The sequence below is a fragment of the Lissotriton helveticus genome, chromosome 2_1, assembly GCF_964261635.1.
Source record: "Lissotriton helveticus chromosome 2_1, aLisHel1.1, whole genome shotgun sequence".
In the NCBI taxonomy this organism is placed as follows: Eukaryota; Metazoa; Chordata; class Amphibia; order Caudata; family Salamandridae; genus Lissotriton; species Lissotriton helveticus.
Window position 1 is genome coordinate 768,120,028 of NC_136059.1, and position 17,523 is coordinate 768,137,550.

At 47.2% G+C, this 17,523-nt stretch overlaps 2 protein-coding genes across 23 annotated transcripts in view; one reads left to right on the plus strand and one right to left on the minus strand.

The window, feature by feature from the left end:
- Positions 1-17,523, plus strand: part of FER (FER tyrosine kinase) — a 1,039,778-nt gene that overhangs the window by 320,037 nt on the left and 702,218 nt on the right. Inside the window, exon 6 of the mRNA XM_078675464.1 lies at positions 4,236-4,373. Within this exon, the coding sequence (XP_078531590.1) occupies positions 4,236-4,373 (138 nt within the window). The remainder of the gene's footprint in view (positions 1-4,235; positions 4,374-17,523) is intronic.
- Positions 1-17,523, minus strand: part of LOC144818244 (uncharacterized) — a 273,766-nt gene that overhangs the window by 33,800 nt on the left and 222,443 nt on the right. For 13 of the 22 annotated variants that reach the window (XR_013607077.1, XR_013607076.1, XM_078675480.1 and 10 more), the window contains one exon: positions 12,845-13,008. The exons of the other annotated variants lie outside the window; for them this stretch is intronic. The gene's annotated coding sequence lies outside the window, so the exon portion shown is untranslated. The remainder of the gene's footprint in view (positions 1-12,844; positions 13,009-17,523) is intronic. 22 annotated transcript variants of the gene reach the window in all.

The window sequence follows — 17,523 nt, forward strand, 5'->3', positions numbered from 1 at the left end:
TCCATTCAGTGTCTGGAATGCCGCAGACCAAATCTCTCTCCTACTTCTCCCTCAGATCTGTTAGAACCCCTGTAAACACGACAAGTAGTGGAGTGTACAATAAGGGTATTAGTTCCCTTCTGCCCCCTTTTGTGAATAGTAAGTTTACTAATTCTTGTGTTGTTGATTCTGTTTCTAAATCCCCATGTCAGTCATATTTCTCTCGTAATGAAGCTGTTGAATAAAAACTACCCCATATGACCTATGCTTGCATTAATTCATCAAATTAGAGCGACCTCTGACCCTGGCTTCAGGTTAGGTCACCCCCACGCCGCTGCCGCCTGCTCTCCCCGGTCTCCTGCTGCCTCCTGCCGCACTTTTCCCGCCGCTGCCTCCCTGCGGCCCCGCCCCCCGGACCCCCCTGTCTCCCCATTCGCCGCCCCGCTCCCGCCACCCAGCTGCTCCTCCCTCCTGTCAGCACTCTTATGCAGACCATGAAGCGGCCGTGCAACGGATGCGCCACTGACGCGCCAAAGGCAAGCCCATCTGCGCCCGTCCGCGCCTGGACCGCGCCCAGCGCCAGGACCCCTGGCCCCCGACGATGCCAGCCCACACGACGGACTTATGACGCCGCCACCCTCCACGCACTCAACGCCGGCCGGAACCCCGCCTGCTACCGAGCCATCCCGAAACGCACCCACGGACCGTTCACCTTCCAAGCCTGCAAATTCACCTGCCTCCGAACCTGCACCGCTCCCGCCAAACCAGGCACCAGCAACACTCACCTCAAGTGCATCCTGCTCAACACCGGCTCCGTCCACAGACACGCCGTCGAACTCTGGAACCTCCTTGACACAACACCACCAGACGTCGCCTTCCTCACAGAAACCTGGATGAACACCTCCTCAGCCCCCGACATCGCCATAGCCATCCGGACTACAAGATCACCCGGAGGTACCGCGTCAACCAAACCGGAGGAGGCATCGCCATCGTCCACAGAAACACCATCCGAATCACGAACAACTCCGACGACACCCTCACCGCCGCCGAGCACCTCCACTTTCAGATACACACCGACCCCAAGACCACCCTCAGAGGCACTCTCATCTACAGACCCCCGGGACCACGCACACAATTCAGCGAAGCCATCGCAGACTTCATCAGACAGCACGCCCTTACCTCCTCAGACTACATCCTCCTCGGGGACCTCAACTTCCACCTGGAGAACAACAATGACAGCAACTCCACCGCCCTCCTGGACCACCTCTCCAACCTCGGACTCAAGCAACTGGTGAACACCCCCACCCACTACGCCGGTCACACGCTAGACCCCTTCTTCTCCAGCAATCACATCTCCTTCAGCCACTCCACCGGACTAAACTGGACAGATCACAGCTGCGTCCACTTCAACTTCAGGAGAACCACCACCCACCACCACCCTCAACAGGTTCCCCGCAGAAGCTGGAGCAAGATCACCGCCGACCAACTCGCCACCTCCCTCAGCCAGAACCCTCCCACCAACACGAGGGACCCCAACCAAGCAGCCCGCACCCTCACACAGTGGCTCACCAACTGCGCCGATGACTTTGCGCCACTGAAGAACCCTCCCAGCAGACCCGGCAGCAAGAAAGCCTCGTGGTTCACCAACGACCTCAAAAACTCCAAGAATACCTGTCGCACCCTCGAGAAAGCCTGGCGCCACGACCAGACAACAGAGAACATGACAGCCCTCAAGAACGCCACCCGCAAACACCACCAGCTGATCCGCACCACCAAAAGGACAACATTCAAAGAACGTCTGGACAACAACACCCACAACAGCAAGGAACTCTTCAGCATCGTTAAATAGCTCTCCAACCCCAGCGCCTGCAACAACGACATCACACCCTCGCAAGACCTCTGCGACTCACTCGCCTCGTTCTTTCACGGCAAGATCGCCGACATACACAACAGCTTCGGCGCACAGGCCACGCACCCAACCACTGAACCAGCGGCCCCCCCCACCACCACCCTCTGCAACTGGACCCCGGTCAGCACCGAAGACACCACTCCGGCTCCCCAACCGACCCCTGTCTACACCACATCTTCAACAAAGCCGACTCCATCATTGCACCCCAACTCCGGGACATCATTAACAGCTCCTTCGCATCCGCCACCTTCCCGGAGAGCTGAAAACATGCTGAGCTCAGCGCCCTCCTGGAGAAACCCACCGCGGACCCCACAGACCTCAAAAACTTCTGCCCCATCTCGCACCTCCCTTTTCCTGCCAAAGTCATCGAGAAGACCGTCAACAAACAACTCTCCGCCTTGCTCGAGACAAACAGATCCCTCAACCCCTCGCAGTCCGGTTTCCGAGCAAACCACAGCACCGAGACCGCCCTCATCGCAGCTACCGACGACATCAGGTCCCTGCTCGACAACGGGGAAACAGCTGCACTCATCCTCCTGGACCTCTCAGCAGCCTTTGACACTGTATGTCACCGCACCCTGATACAACGCCTCAGCAACACTGGTATCCAAGGAACGGCCTTGGAGTGGATCATCTCGTTCCTCGGCGGAAGAACCCAGAGAGTCCGCCTCCCCCCGTTCCGATCCGCAGCCACCGAAGTCATTGCGGCGTTCCGCAAGGATCCTCGCTCAGCCCCACCCTCTTCAACGTCTACATGAGCCCCCTTGCAGCCATCGCACGCCAACACAACCTAAACATCATCTCCTACGCCGACGACACCCAGCTGATCCTCTCCCTCTCCAACGACCCCGCCACCGCCAGAGCCAGTCTCCAGGAAGGAATGAAAGACTTTGCGGAATGGATGAAGCTCAGTAGACTGAAACTGAACTCAGACAAGACAGAAGTACTCATCCTGGGACCATCCCCCTCTTCCTGGGACGACTCCTGGTGGCCCCCTGCCCTGGGCACCGCCCCTAAGCCAACGGACCATGCACGCAACCTGGGCTTCATCCTGGACTCCTCCCTCACGATGTCCAAGCAAGTCAACGCCGTCTCGTCATCCTGTTTCAACACCCTGCGTATGCTCCGAAAGATCTTCCGGTGGATCCCCACCGAAACCAGGAAGACGGTCACCCAGGCCCTCGTCACCAGCCGACTGGACTACGGGAACACCCTCTACGCTCGAACCACAGCCAAACTCCAGAAAAGACTCCAGCGCATACAGAACGCTTCTGCACGACTCATCCTCGACATCCCCCTTCACGGCCATATCTCTGACCACCTGAGAGACCTGCACTGGCTCCCCGTCAACAAGATCACATTCAGACTCCTCACCCACGCACACAAGGCTCTCCACGACATGGGCCCCAAATACCTCAACAGCCGCCTTACATTCTACACACCCACCCTCCAGCTCCAATCCGCCAGCCTCGCCCTCGCCACGGTCCCACGAATTTGCAGATCCACCGCCGGAGGAAGATCCTTCTCCTACCTGGCGGCCAAGACATGGAACTCCCTCCCCACCCACCTACGGCTGACCCAGGATCATCACTCCTTCAGGAAACGACTCAAGACCTGGCTGTTCGAGCAGTAGCGACTCACCCTCCCACCAGCGCCTTGAGACCCTAGCGGGTGAGTAGCGCGCTCTACAAATTTGCTGATTGATTGATTGATTGAAAATGTTGCTATATTCATTTATCTTGTACGTCTCCTGTAAGTGTGATTCGCACTCGGAATCATGCCTCAGTCCTCACAGATAGGACCACATCTGGTAATTTCGACAGAAATAACAATGGCAGGTCGGGGCATAGCCTCTCAACAATATCCTGCTGCAGGAACTGGCCTATGGGTAACTTGTATATGTTTAAGGCTCCGACAGACTGCATCAGCTATCTTTTTCTTGCTGATTGCCAATTCTTATGAGTTACTTTCGATTACCCCATCCTTTGTGAGCCACCTAGCACTCTATTGTAGCTTTAAGCTGACTTAGAATGTTATCTAGTGGAATGTTTTTGTATGATCTTTGGGCCATGCTTGAGAGCCACTTGAAACCCAGCGTGATAGGGTCAACACAGTGAAGCATGTAATGACCTTCCTTTAGATCATACTTTAATTTCAAGATTTTCTTTGACTGAGTTCGCTCCTTTTCACAGTGGAACAATTCCAGGTGGGGCACAAAGTTACAGATAAGTGTAAAATTTTATGTTTGAACTTTAAATAAAATAGTATTAGACTATAAGATGTTTTGTTTGCAGAATCTCTATTTAGTAAATATTACTGGGTGAATGTATTGTTTTTTTTTCTCCAGAAAAGGAATTTTTGATGAATACAGTCAAATTACCAGCCTTGTATCGGAGGAGATTGTCAATGTACACAAAGAAATTCAGACCTGTGTTGACCAGATAGACCCTAGCACAGAATTCATTAGTTTCACAGATGTTCACAGGTAAAGTGGCATTTTTTGTCTCTTATTTGTTTGACTGTCTTCATCATTCTAATTTGAATTCACACAGTAAAAGAATGTAAATGAGCTATTTACATCTATTTGTGAGCCTATTAATGCGGAGCCCTTGCTGTAACTGCAGTTTTGGATGTCATAAGTAACTTTTGTAAATATTTTGGTGTTGTTTTGTGCAATAAAACAAGTTACATCGCTTGTCATTTCTTTGCCTGTCGATCATGATAAACAAAGTTCCTTAGGCTCTTGAAGAGCCACTTGTTACAGACATAACGGTATGTATGGTCATTTGAGCAATGGGTTTTAGCATTAGGTTACAGTTGATGTGGTCTGGTGTGTAGCAGTAACTGTTGGAAGGTGGTGTATTAGTAAGGGAAGGTAGGCACCTACACTTAGTAATGCACCACAATCACAAATAAAGTCCAGTCAAGCCACAAAAAATGAATCCTTGCTCAACCCTTGGTAGCTTAACTCACGAGCATTCAGGCTTAACTCACGAGCAGTCAGGCTTAGCTTACGACCAGTCAGACTTAACTTGAAAGACAGGTGTGTAAAGCATTTAAAAACACCAATAACATTAAATAAGTAACTCAATAAAAATCTTACACCAAGTTATAAAAATAGAAAGTATTTTTATGGTTAGAATGACACCAAAACGACTAAAATCCAATGCAGAGAACCAGAGATGTTTTTTTAAAGAATAAATGTCAAAAAGGCTTTCCAGTGCTTAAAGCATAAAGCTCCAACCAGGGACATCTGAGTGCACCTGACTGGGACCAAGTCAAAGTTTCAGGCCCACCGTGATGGAGTGTGGGTCAGATACGATGCAGTAGTTGGGGCTCGTCAAAATTTTACTTTCACACTTTATCACTTTTTTGGTTCTTTTTCTCGCAACATTGAGCTGGTCTCTTCGACAGGCCTGTGTTGCTGTTCAACGACAGCGGCTTGCTTCAGCGTGAGGCCTCGTGATTCCTGGAGGTCTTGGTTCTCATCGTCGATGGAAAACCGCTCCGGAGCTTTCAGCAGTGCAAACCTGAAGTTTAGGCTGTCTCGCAGTTTAATTTTGCTGGCTTCATTCTGGACGACGAGTCTTTCAGCTTATGGAGCTTTTTACCCAAACTTTTCCAAATGATAACAAACTTCTCTGTCTTCATTCAGAAGGTCATTTTGGGTCCTTATAGTGTCCACAACACCAGTCAAGGTTCCAGAAGCAATGAATTGCTCCTTGCAGAGTTGGGACTACAATTCCCACAATGCATCTGGACAAACCTGGTCAGCTGGGCTGTTCTTGGTGGAGTTGATGCAGGTAACTTCTTGAAGCTCTTTTCTATCTGTTGCTTTCATGGAGTCCACTTCTCAAACTTTTAAAGCAAGGCAAAGTCCTTTTGTGGTGAAGCCCAAAGTGTGTGGCAGGTGCAGTTCTTAAGAGTGCAGTCCTCCGTGATGCAGGCCGGAGGTTCAGCAGGGCAGTGCTTTTTCTTCTTTCCAGACAGGCATCGGAGTTGCTGGGCAACTCTCCCATAATTATCCAGATTTCTGGACTGGGAAGAAGGAGCGGAGTTTCTCATAACACATATGAGGGAGAGAAGGAAGCCTGCTACCGCACATCCTCCTGAGCAAACACAGCTAACATAAATTGGTGCGGCAGCTACAGGTGAAATACCTGATGCTGTATTGCCACTTTGGATTAGGCTAGATGAAATTCCAACTTGGACGACCACAGAATTCCTGTGGCCGAGCAAAGGAAATGGAAGGCCATCCTTCTGGAAGAACAAGCCTCACATACTTAACTGTGCCATGCTTCATCATCGGCAACCTCTCCCCACCCTGGTAGGACATTACCACCAGGGCAGGCTCCAGATACGTGAATTAAAAATTACATATAGTCATAGTGGCACTAGGAGATAGTTAGGGATCCTTGGCCCTGAGGAATGCCCAGACATGTTACGGCTATCCAAAGGGGGCAGAAACGTAGGGCTAGCTATTGAGATGGTGCTAGTCGTTGTTTCTCACTAACCATCCTACTTATTTTTAACCTACTCTGGGGTCACCAATTAATAAAGGCTATCAACAGGAACTGTGAGGTATTTTCAATTCACAAATCTGGATCCCGTCTTTGATTAAGAATGGCACAATTGTGTGTGAGATCTCCTCTTCCATAAGTATGACCTTCCCTTCGCTCTTGCACAGGAATTCTGTGCTCGTCCCAGTTGAGATTTCATCTATCTTTGCCTGAGGTGGCAATACAGCAAGAAGGGGGAGGGTAACCCTGGCCAATGAGGTACAGGGTGCCACCCTCTATGATGACCCCTTCCCGTGAAGTGTGGCATGTGTTTGCCCCAGGAAGCACTATTCCACAAAAATCAAAATGGAGAAATTCTCTCCTGGAGGTTCAGGTCTGCCTAGGCCAACCTACAGATGCGCCCAACTTTCCCTTTCCAGCCCCTCACCTAATGCAATTACAAGGACCACTATGTGGCTGGGGCTGCTGGAAGTGGGCCTGGGCCTGGGTCCTGTCTCAAGTGTCTTTCCCTCTTTGTAGTCCAGTTTAGCTACCCACCTCCTTTCTGTCCTGGATCTGCTGCTGCAGAACTCCTCCCACCATATGTCTCCTTTGGTTTAGCATAGGCCACTTCACACCTCATTAAGGCAGCTTGGCTCAGCCTGCCAAAGACTGACCTATCAGAGGAGGCTGCTTCTGGGCTGGCTTTAGGTAACTTTTGGAGAGCAGTTCTAAAACGACTTTCCTGCAATTATAATAACAACAACCATGTAAAATTGCTGGATTTATTGCAACTATTATTTTCATACTTTGAAGTATTATTTTAGCTCACTTCTGTCAAAAGATAGACGTTATGTGTGTTAATGCCTTACCCGCGGCAGTGCGGGCGTTCTAAAGAGCGGGCGGGGCTGCGTTGGCCGTTGGACGTGCGCGGCACCAGCGAGGTAGCGCTCGCGACGGCCGACGGCAGCATGGAACGGGTTAAGTAAAGCATTCCTATGCTAGCCTATGGAGCTAATGTACTATAATGTGGAAACAACTAAATTGGCTGTTTTACCCTCATCAGGTCATATAAAACATATTTTATAATATTCCTGCTTATTTTATCATGGTACCCTATCCTTGGGGCACCTGGGACAGACCTTGGGGGTGACGTGTATATATAAAAAAAGGTATTTTAATACTTTGGAAGTACCTTTTCATTCCAAAGTCGAATTCAATCATACCGTAGTTTTATTTTAATAGCAGCCTGCACGTCAGGTCTCACTTTAAAAATTACAGCAGGCATCACAGCTGTTTACACTTAAGTGCATTAAATCTACTGGGCCTTTAAACCTACATGCCTTACCATATGCTAGGGACTTGCAGGTAGGTTGTCAGTACCAACTGTAATTGCGCTGAATTGCCATATACCTTTTAAACAGAGCACTGGGCCTGGGCATGGGCAGCAGAGCCCAGGGCAGTCAGTCAGCCAGTAACCACCAGTATCAGTCATAAATGGTGGTAATCAAGTCAAAAAGGAAGACTTTCTCACAATAACATACTCTACAACTCTGTACATGTCAGAGAAGACCTCGCTCTCCCTCCAAAAGACAGAGCCCCTTTTGTGACATTGGGCAGGGAGTGGTAGTCGAATGTAAAACCCATCTTAGAGGATATAAATTGTACTAGTCAAAGTTGTAGAAGCCCAATTGGTCAGACACTTCTGTACAATTCAGAAAAATTTGATTTGAGTTTAGTAATTATTGTAAGTAAGGGTTAGATTTGTGATGATGATTCCATTATTTCAGTTTAGCATCACCTCTGTGTTAAGGAATCTTTAGAAATTACCACTCATTTTATGTATGTATTTTTTTAACGGTTCTATACAACACTTCAAGAGTAACAGTGGCATTGCCACTCTTTTGGTGATTTCCTTTTGCACTCGCAACACTGCCTGCATTGTTTCTGCGTGAATGGAAATGAAATAGAGAGTTTGCTCTTAGGCAGTGGTAACCCTCAGGCACTTAACTTTGACTGATCCCATCTCATGGGTGCTACCCCTGCACCCTGAAGCTTGGTGAGAATTCTCATTGTCATCTTGGACTCAGAACTATTATGATCACACAAGTGAATAATGTGACTGTTAATATCTTCTTCTATCTCTCCATCTGCTCCATTAGATTGTTTCCCTATTTCAGACTCCAACTGAATCAACCTTGTTTGGGCTGTGTATTGGTCCTTTTATGCATAAATGACTGCAGCCAAATCTAGCCAGTCCTCTTCATAAACTCATTGAACAAACTTCTGAGAGTACATACATTTGGTGGAGGACTCTTTTTCAACCTGATAGATCTGATGACGTTGCAAGGATCCTGCTCATACACAGAACTGTGCACAGTGACCTAGGACATCAGTGAATTGTGGTATACCAGAAACTCACCACAGTACCTAGAAAAACCCAAACCATCTAGCATCAGTGTCACATTAGCTCTTCATCCTATAGCAAAGTAACCAATGATTAGACAACCTAGAACATGTGACTTAGTGCAAAACTCAGGAATGGTGGGAAGTGCGAACATGCTTTCGTTATACTCTCATACCGGTACACAATAGGAGTAAATTAGAGACATGGGTAAGGTTAAAATATTTATTTTAACGACGTGATCTCAGGTGCAGTATTTTAGCCAACATAGGCAGACATGATTAGAAATAATATGGTCATAATTGTTACAATTCCATAAAATGCAAAAGGAGAAATCATATTACAATGATGGTGAAAACAGGTCTTATAGTGCCTAGTTTTAACACCCTCCCTATATAAGAACTATATTTATAAACTAAAGAAGGTCTTTTAGGCTTGTTTGGGGGACCCCATTACCTCTCCGCTCAGTAAGAGTAAATCACATCAGTATCAGCAAAAGCTCTCTGCATCCCTGTAAACGGAAAATCTTCCAAGTGTGTGAAATCATGGCAACTGTGCAATAATAAGGGCGCCAGAATCTCAGTTGGCTCACAGCTGCCAAATTGTTGTGTCTGAAAAGCGTTACTCGATCATGTTGAGCAACAGCTACTATGTTATGATGACCTGGACGGCTTCAGCACTGACTGTGCAGACTAGGGGCACGATGTAAGTCTAGAAATGTCGAAAAGAAACCTTTTCTCATGTGTAGACCTTCACAAAGCCTACTTTACAAAAACAGCTATATGCAGTGTCGTGTGCAAAAGCGGCAAAAGATAAAATGGCGTTTAAACTTCTTATAAGCCATGCTAACATAACATGCGTGCAAAGCAGGCCTTAGGCCACACTACAGCAGCCTTGAAACCTTGCCTTCAATTACAGATTTAAACAAGCATTTACAATGCAACGGTTTCGGTTTCGGAAAAGTTAGAGCTATTGGCATTGTAAATGACAAACTTCCCGAGTCCGCCCCTTTGACTGGTTTATAAGGACACGTAGTTATTATAAACAGAGCCGGTGCAGTTTTATCATCTGCCTTCTAGTTCCCAATGCCTGGTCTTATAAGGATTGCCACAGTACAGTGCAAAGAGCACGCCCAGCAGAGGCGCAGCTGTCAGCAGTGTAGCAGATGCAGTGGCACCGGGCGTGATATGGGGCCCACTACACAGCAAACTCCTTTTTTTCGTACTGTCCTACCAGGGAATTGTGCCATATTCCTTAATCACATTAGGGCCGTCGTCCGATTTATGGTAACTAGAGCTCCCCACACCATCTCTGATCACTCGCAGGAGGCAGAGGTGAGTCTGACCAATGACCCTTCTATTCAACAGGACACCAAAGACTTGAAAAACACAACATTTTTACAACATTTTACTATTGCTCACGCAGTGCTGCTCTGGTTTGCTGTTCGGAGGCCCAAGACATCATTCCCGTCATGAGTTTAAACAATTTGTGTTTAGGGTAGTAAAGGGGTAAGCCACTGGGGCAGGGATGCAAGTAAAAAATCAAATGTTCGCCTGCTTATACGCAACTTGCTGAAATAGTAAAGACTCATGCGCAAAATCAACAGAATGTGACGTCAAAGCCACAAGTCGCTTGGCCACAAGTCAACCAAAAGTAAAGGCGGGAATGTCTTTTGCATTTTGCACCATATATGCAATTTATAAGAATAAGGGGGCATGAAAAAGACAGCCCCTCTCGTTACCAATCACAATGATGCGTCCATTAGAGGGTAGACAAGCCCACAAATTAACAAGAAGAGCCGAGCCAATGATCTGACTCTTAGAGCCCGTGCACGAGCCGAGTCCTGAAAATGTTTACTATATAAATCACACAACAAACCACGTAAAATATGACATATTTTTTAACATGTGGAAGATTTGACATTAAAACGGCACATGATGGCAGTGCACTGAGAAGTACTTATTACAAGTTCATGTAAACTCAGTACGTGGTCCTGAATATTTATAATAGAGCCACATTATAGTCTGATACATGAAACATAATAGCTTTTGTACCGCAGGTAATCTGAACTCGTATATTTGAAAGGTCCTTCTTACACCATAAGGAAGAAAAAAGGAGTTTTGGTAAAGTAAAAAATTGCCTAATATCACACAATTTAAGCGGGGATTCCGCAGTTTATCTAGGTTGTTTGACTTTGTATATCTGCCTTTCCTTGTGTGGATAGTTGGCCTTACCTCTTTTCACAATTTCTGTAGTTTTTATATAGCTCGAACTTGACTTCACTGTATGGAAGAACTTTACGTGAGGGCCATTTGCATTGCACAAGGTCACATGCATTCTTTATAGGCAAGGCAAGGGCATGTGCCCAGACAGACTCACGGGATGTAGAGCGACGCCGAAACTCGAACCCGGTTTCCCGCTCCAAAGATGGCGGCTCTTGCCACAGCCTAGGTGGAGTGAGGGTGGCGAGCAGCAGCCAGATGAAAACTCGGCTCCTCATGGGCGCGAGGTACCAACAGGAGCTCGAGCCTGGCTCGAGATTTCAGTGGCTCGTGCTCGCCCACCTCTGTCAGTGCTTACCGACCACCGTAGCGTTAGTAAACCAATGATGCCACACTGCCTCCTCAAAGGAGGGGGTATTGGATTTGCAAAGTGGAACCCGTTCATGAAGGACCACTTCCGGAATGTGGGCTCAGCAGTTGGTGGAAGGAGGCGCTACATTCTCTCTCGGAGCCATTCACAGTTTGCCTGCTTTGTTTTAATTACGTATGGGGCTGCAATTAAAACCAAATGAAAGATATTTATTTATTTAATGCATGTTTATATAGCGCGGGCTTTACCCAAAGGTGTCAGAGCTCTTCACAATAGAGCCAAGTTCGTTACATGAGGAGAAAATGACAAATGTACACGTTGCAGAAACAGACGAGAAACAAGAACAGGTAAAATAAAATAATAGGGGCAATCACTCAAAATAGGCGTTGTGCTGTCTCATGCAAGCCATAACCCCAGCCTTCGCTACAGCTCGCAAGGAGAAACAGGCTGAATGCCATGATTTCAATGATATATGTGAGGCAGGTTTGCAGCCTGTCCCTTGAGGCCCGAGGGCTGTGCGCACCCCTTCAACCGCAAAGGGAGCAGCTTGGCACAGCGCAGTACAAAAATGTGTGTTTAACCTGGCTCTTTCGTACACGTCAGACCCTAAGTGTTCTTACAAGTGGTGTGGGTGCCATGATTTTTTTAATCCCCTCAAAGGTCTATGAAAAACTACATCAGCATGAAAATCGGTTCTTTGGTGACACTGGATGTTCGCAGACCATTAACAGTACACTCTGTAAAAAAGAAAGTTGATGTTCTTTCCTGCAAAATGCACTCTTGCTCAGAAATGTCTACGTTAGTTTTCGCCACGAAATTAGGACACAAAGTAGCGTGAATCACACTGGCATGCTGTGCCGAGGAGACCCGCTGTCAGACTCTTCCGTGAAGTGCACAGGGGGGCAGGAAAGGCACGGACAGCGGGAGGGGGGGGGGTCGGGAACGGCACACGGTCAGCGGGAGGGGGGCGGGAACGGGCACTCACCTGGACTTCTTCCGGCGGCGGTCGTCCTGGAAGAACAAAACAAACCTAAAAAATAAATAAATAAACCCGCCCACCGCCGCATGACGTAGGAAAAGGGGTGGGATGAGTAAAAATCGCAGGAACGAATCTGCTCCGGCCATGACGGACAGATGTCTGTTCCAATGGCTAGCCTCCATTTATGGAGCTAGCCAATGGAACAGAGGGTGGATTCCCAAGCTACATACTCTAAACAAAAGATTTCGCCTTGCGCAAAACGCTGCTTGCGCAGCTTTTCGCCAGGTCGAAACCTAAAAAGCATTGAATTCACAAATCTTTGCCTGGTCAACAGAGACTTGCGTGAGTCTGCTTTGAAGTATCTTTACAAACTGTTTATTATCCCATTCATGCCTTGAAGGTCCACTTCCCTTTGCAGTCTCACACTTACCCTTTGAGATACAACATTGTAGGGAAAATCAGTAAAGTCGTAAGGCTTTTACCTTTGTTGATCCTCATCTCCTGTTCGAGGACCTCAAAACTTTCTTGAAAAATCTGAGCATCCAACTCTTCCAATGTAACACAGTGAATCTAATGACTCAGTTGTTTACTCTTCTTATGTCCAGTTTCAAACATTACACGTAATCATCTATTGTTTCCATCAGCTCTGTACCAAAAAATAAAAATGCAATAATTGTATGTATGACTTGTGTAACTTTTAAACAGCCGCCTTAATGCCTGATGTTAGGTTTCTTATGCTGCATTTTGGAATCTTTGCAAATGAGCCGTCAATGTAATTAACAGTTTTGAATAGTACTCATTCACTAACAACAAACAAATAGTTTCATAATAGTTTAAAATTAGAATGGCAGTTGATTAACTCAAAATAAGAAATTTTGGAAATGTTGTGCTTTAAACTTCGTCTGAAGGTATATATAAAGGTTTGGTCATTAAAACAGCAGATGGTGAGTTCCAGAAAGTAGTTGTGTCTTCCGAGAAAGTCTGCAGTTGAGTTTGGGCATTTCTGAACCTTAGTACTTCTCAGTTTGCTTTGCCAGAGATCATTCCTAGATTAGATAGATAGGTAGATGTGTTCCCAAGGGCACTGGGAATCCCTGGGGCTGTTGTTTATTTTTGTGTTGAGGCCGTCGCCCCTGAGCCATCCAGGGGACCCCATTACCCAAGGCCTGATGAAGAGTAGTGCCCCAGGGACACCCCCGGGACATTGCAGTTCCCTTCCTTCAAGAGCACGGGCAGGGAGGGCTTAGACTCTCAACTTCAATGCTCTTTCAGGCAAGAAACATAGGTTTTCTCCCGCCTAGCAGAGGCAGAGAAAAGCTGCTCCCGCTGCCCAGGAACAAACCGATGTAGCTGGCTTCTGACTTACCGCAATGGATGTAGGCAGGGGAACTAGTGGAGGCCCTGGGGCTCCCCCAGAAGCTCCATGGGCAGCAATCGCTATAGGTGTCCTGGGTGGGGTCTGGGCAACCCACAGCCTTTTAATGTGTTGTGGCCCAGGGGATGGGGTCCCTGGGGCCTATAATAGGCTCAGGAAGGTGACTAAAAAGGCAGGATCCTGCTTCTTTAGGTTTTGCCTGCAAGTGCGCACGTAGTGCGCATGCGCTAAAAAACCTCTTGAGTTCTATATCTGATCGATGACCCGCCTCTGTCTCTCATTGGCTAGCTCCATAAATGGAGGCTAGCCATTGGGAGACAGAGGCTGTCAATCGCGCTTTCTCGGGGAAAACGTGAATCGGGGGCGTTTCTCGGGCTTTTTTTAAGCCCCGCCCCTTGTTGCCGTGTGTCCCGGGCCACGCTGTGATTGGCTGCAGGCCCGGGACACCCCGTGACGTCATTTCCCGGGCCGCGCTGTGATTGGCTGCCGGCCCGGGACACCCCCGTGACGTCAGCCAATCACAGCACGGCCCGGGCCTGACTTGTTTATTTTTACGGCTTGGGGAAAGAGCCCGGCCACTTCTGGTTTTTTTTTAAGCACCTCTTCAATCTGTCACCGTGAGCGAAGGGGCCTTTGGTGTTTGTGAGAAAATTCCTCCACTCTTAGGAGGCCATTGTCGTTTTGTGCACTTGCTTTTTAAGCACCTCTTCAATCTGTCACCGTGAGCGAAGGGGCCTTCGGTGTTTGTGAGAAAATTCCTCCACTCCCCGGAGGCCATTGTCGTTTTGTGCACTTGCTTAATGCACGGTTCCTTAGAAGGTATTTGTCATGCACTTTGTGAGCGCTTCCGCTGTTTGTAGTCAAGGCCTGAAAAGAATGCGCGCTGAGCGGCCCGTGTAGACTTGGACGTTTCTCGGGGGCAAGGCGCGGCCCCACGGCAGACATGTCTGTGAGGAAATGTCTCAGGGCGATGAGAGTCTGAGGCAGGTTGTAGGGTGTGGGGGACGCCATTTTAGACCGATGGCGCACCGACTGCCCATGACAGATGTGCGCAGCTGCGGGACTGAGAGATGCAGGCCTCCTGGTGATGATGTCCGTAGGAGAGGTGTCAGGTGAAAGGCAATGGTGAGGTGTCTTTTCTAGAGGTTTATCAGACCAAACAAGGGTAGAAGTGGTCAATCCGCTCCTGCTGTCAAACCTCCATGAGGTCACCTGGGCTGCAAGTCACCTGCGCCTGACATGGAGAGGAGAGGATGTGGCATAACAGTCAGAGCTGCCGACCTTGTAACTGGAGAACCAGGTACGAGTCTCGGCTCAACATCCTATTTTCCCGGGCCAATCACTTAATCTCCCGTGCCTACCAAATGAATGTATACCTGTGTAACATAACTGGTGCTCGTGTAAAGCGCTATAAAACAAAAGGGTCGATCGACTCTTCCTGTCTCCAGAGCCTGCAGACACTTGAAAGCGTGTTTATTAGGCCCCCTGGTGGCGGTGGAGGATGCACTTTGGATCCGTGCTGTAGTGAATAACACTTCCTTTATGTGAACTCTTTTATGCATTAGGAGTTAAGGGCCAGTCCCTGCAGCTCATACCTGGTAGATAAGATAAGGCTGGTGTTGAAACACATCTTTTTGTTCTTCCGTGACAAACTCAGCCATTTGACATTTTGCCTGCGGGGCTGTTTAGGTTTACGGTTCAGATATTCTCCGATAGTAGCAATGCAGACCGTGGCACTGTATGTGTTCATTCATTCACGACTCCTCTAATTCGGACCTTTCATAGTGCTAGGACGCGGTTCTGCCCTCAAATCATTTTCTGGAGATGCATCGGCTTTCTTCACGTGTTGCTATTAATTCAATTAGCACATATTTCTCCTGTCAATATTCATAATTATACAAACCTAACCATATGGGTGCCATAGTCTCCTACATCCCTCTCAAAAATAGTGTAATTGCAGCTCCTCCTAGAATTGTAATGGTATTTGCTGCCCCCTACTGGTGGGCTGGCAATGAGGATAGCTTAGCTTGCCTTGGCTGGCAATGCCTTGGAATGCTGAGAGTGGCGCAACCAATCAGCTTCTTCAGACTGCAGGCCATAGGGCAGCTCTAGGACACCTCTGGCAGGCCCCTTGGATGTGAATCTCAATGTTGTTCACAATTTTTTCCGTCCCACGGAGAGATTGCACCCAATCAAGTTGACAAAATGACGATCATTCGAGGTTTAACGCTGAATGAAATGGGATTGTCTGCAAACATGCAAAAACAGCTTTGGAGTGACGTTTCCTGTCAGTAATGGTCTGTTCAGAACAAGGGAAAATGATTGCTGTTTTTAAAGAAAAGAAAGACTTTAAGAAAAGAAAGATTACGAATAATTTTTTACATGCACGCCATAATGTTAAATCCTCAAAGTTAAAAGATCACCTTCTGAATCAGTTTACATACGTAGCAGAACTACAATTTTGTGATTTCAATGATGGGGGTTCACCTTTTTGATGACTGGGTTTGGGGATGAATTGTTTCGAATGGGCAAGTTCAGGATAAGTGGCATGTTGGGATACGTAGTTTTGGGCATTTAGAATAGGAAAGAGAGGCATGGAATCCGCACCACAGTTTAGGTACCGCGGTTGCATATGTCACCGGTCACCTGTTGATAATTAAATCAAAGGGAGATATACAGTTTGGTTAACTCGGAGAAACCAATGAGGTTTCTGTTTAAACAGAGCAGTGTGCTTCGGCACGCCGTGAGGATGCAGCAATGTGGTGGTAACTGAGCGACTAATGGTCTCGAAAGACTCTGGGAAGTCGTCTTTTAAGAAATACTTTAGCATGCCACGGTGAGTGGAGGGAAGATTAGTTAGTATGAAGGGGATATTCAGTGTAATGGAGGGACTACCTCTTGTGAAGAGGTTGTGTAATGAGGGCATTAAGGATGGATGTTTTAAACCCAGGCCAGTGGGGGGTGAATAGAGCGGGTAAAATAGAGGTGGGGGTGTGCAGTTGGGGATAAGGTACATGAGGAATAGGATAATGGTAAAAATGTTTAAAATGTTCGAAATCAATAATCATAAAGATGTAAAATCGAGGAATTTGATTAAATGTAACCAATATGTTTTATGAATGCTTTTCATTTAAATCAGCAAAGCAACAGCATACTGATGGTGGTACTTGATATTTTTGCCTTGTAGATACCCCTGACGAAGGGAATGTAAATTCCCGAAATGCATTGGGTGATGCAAATAAAGCTGTGATATGTGGAAACGTACGCTCCATTTGTGTTAGAGTCATCACTTAGAGCATGGCAGATGCATGCGTAAAATAAATCGATAACAATGAAGTGAAAAATTGATAAACGACACGGTATAAAAAGAAGTACAAAGAAAAGCATGGGAACATTTGATTTATTGGATTCACACAGTCCAGGTTTGGCTGTGCAGCCGGAAAGGTTCCTGAATGGGGTTCCTTAGTGTTATGATTTCATTGAAAAGCGCAATGGGACAGGGCGCAAATCTGTGCTTGCACGCCTTAATAAGCTGAAATAGAGAACCAGTACGAACATTAAAAAGACTGTTAAAGAAATGGTGTGCATCTCACCACTCTTCAATGTTGTTCACAATGTAAATGACAATGCCATTTATTTATCTGTTTTCAAAACCAACACATAAATACAAATTTTGTCATTTACAATGCCAATAGCTCTAACTTCTCCAAAGGCGAAACCGTTGCATTGTAAATGCTTGTTTTATTTTTATAAACACTGCGGATCAGTGGTACTGTTTTAAAAGAA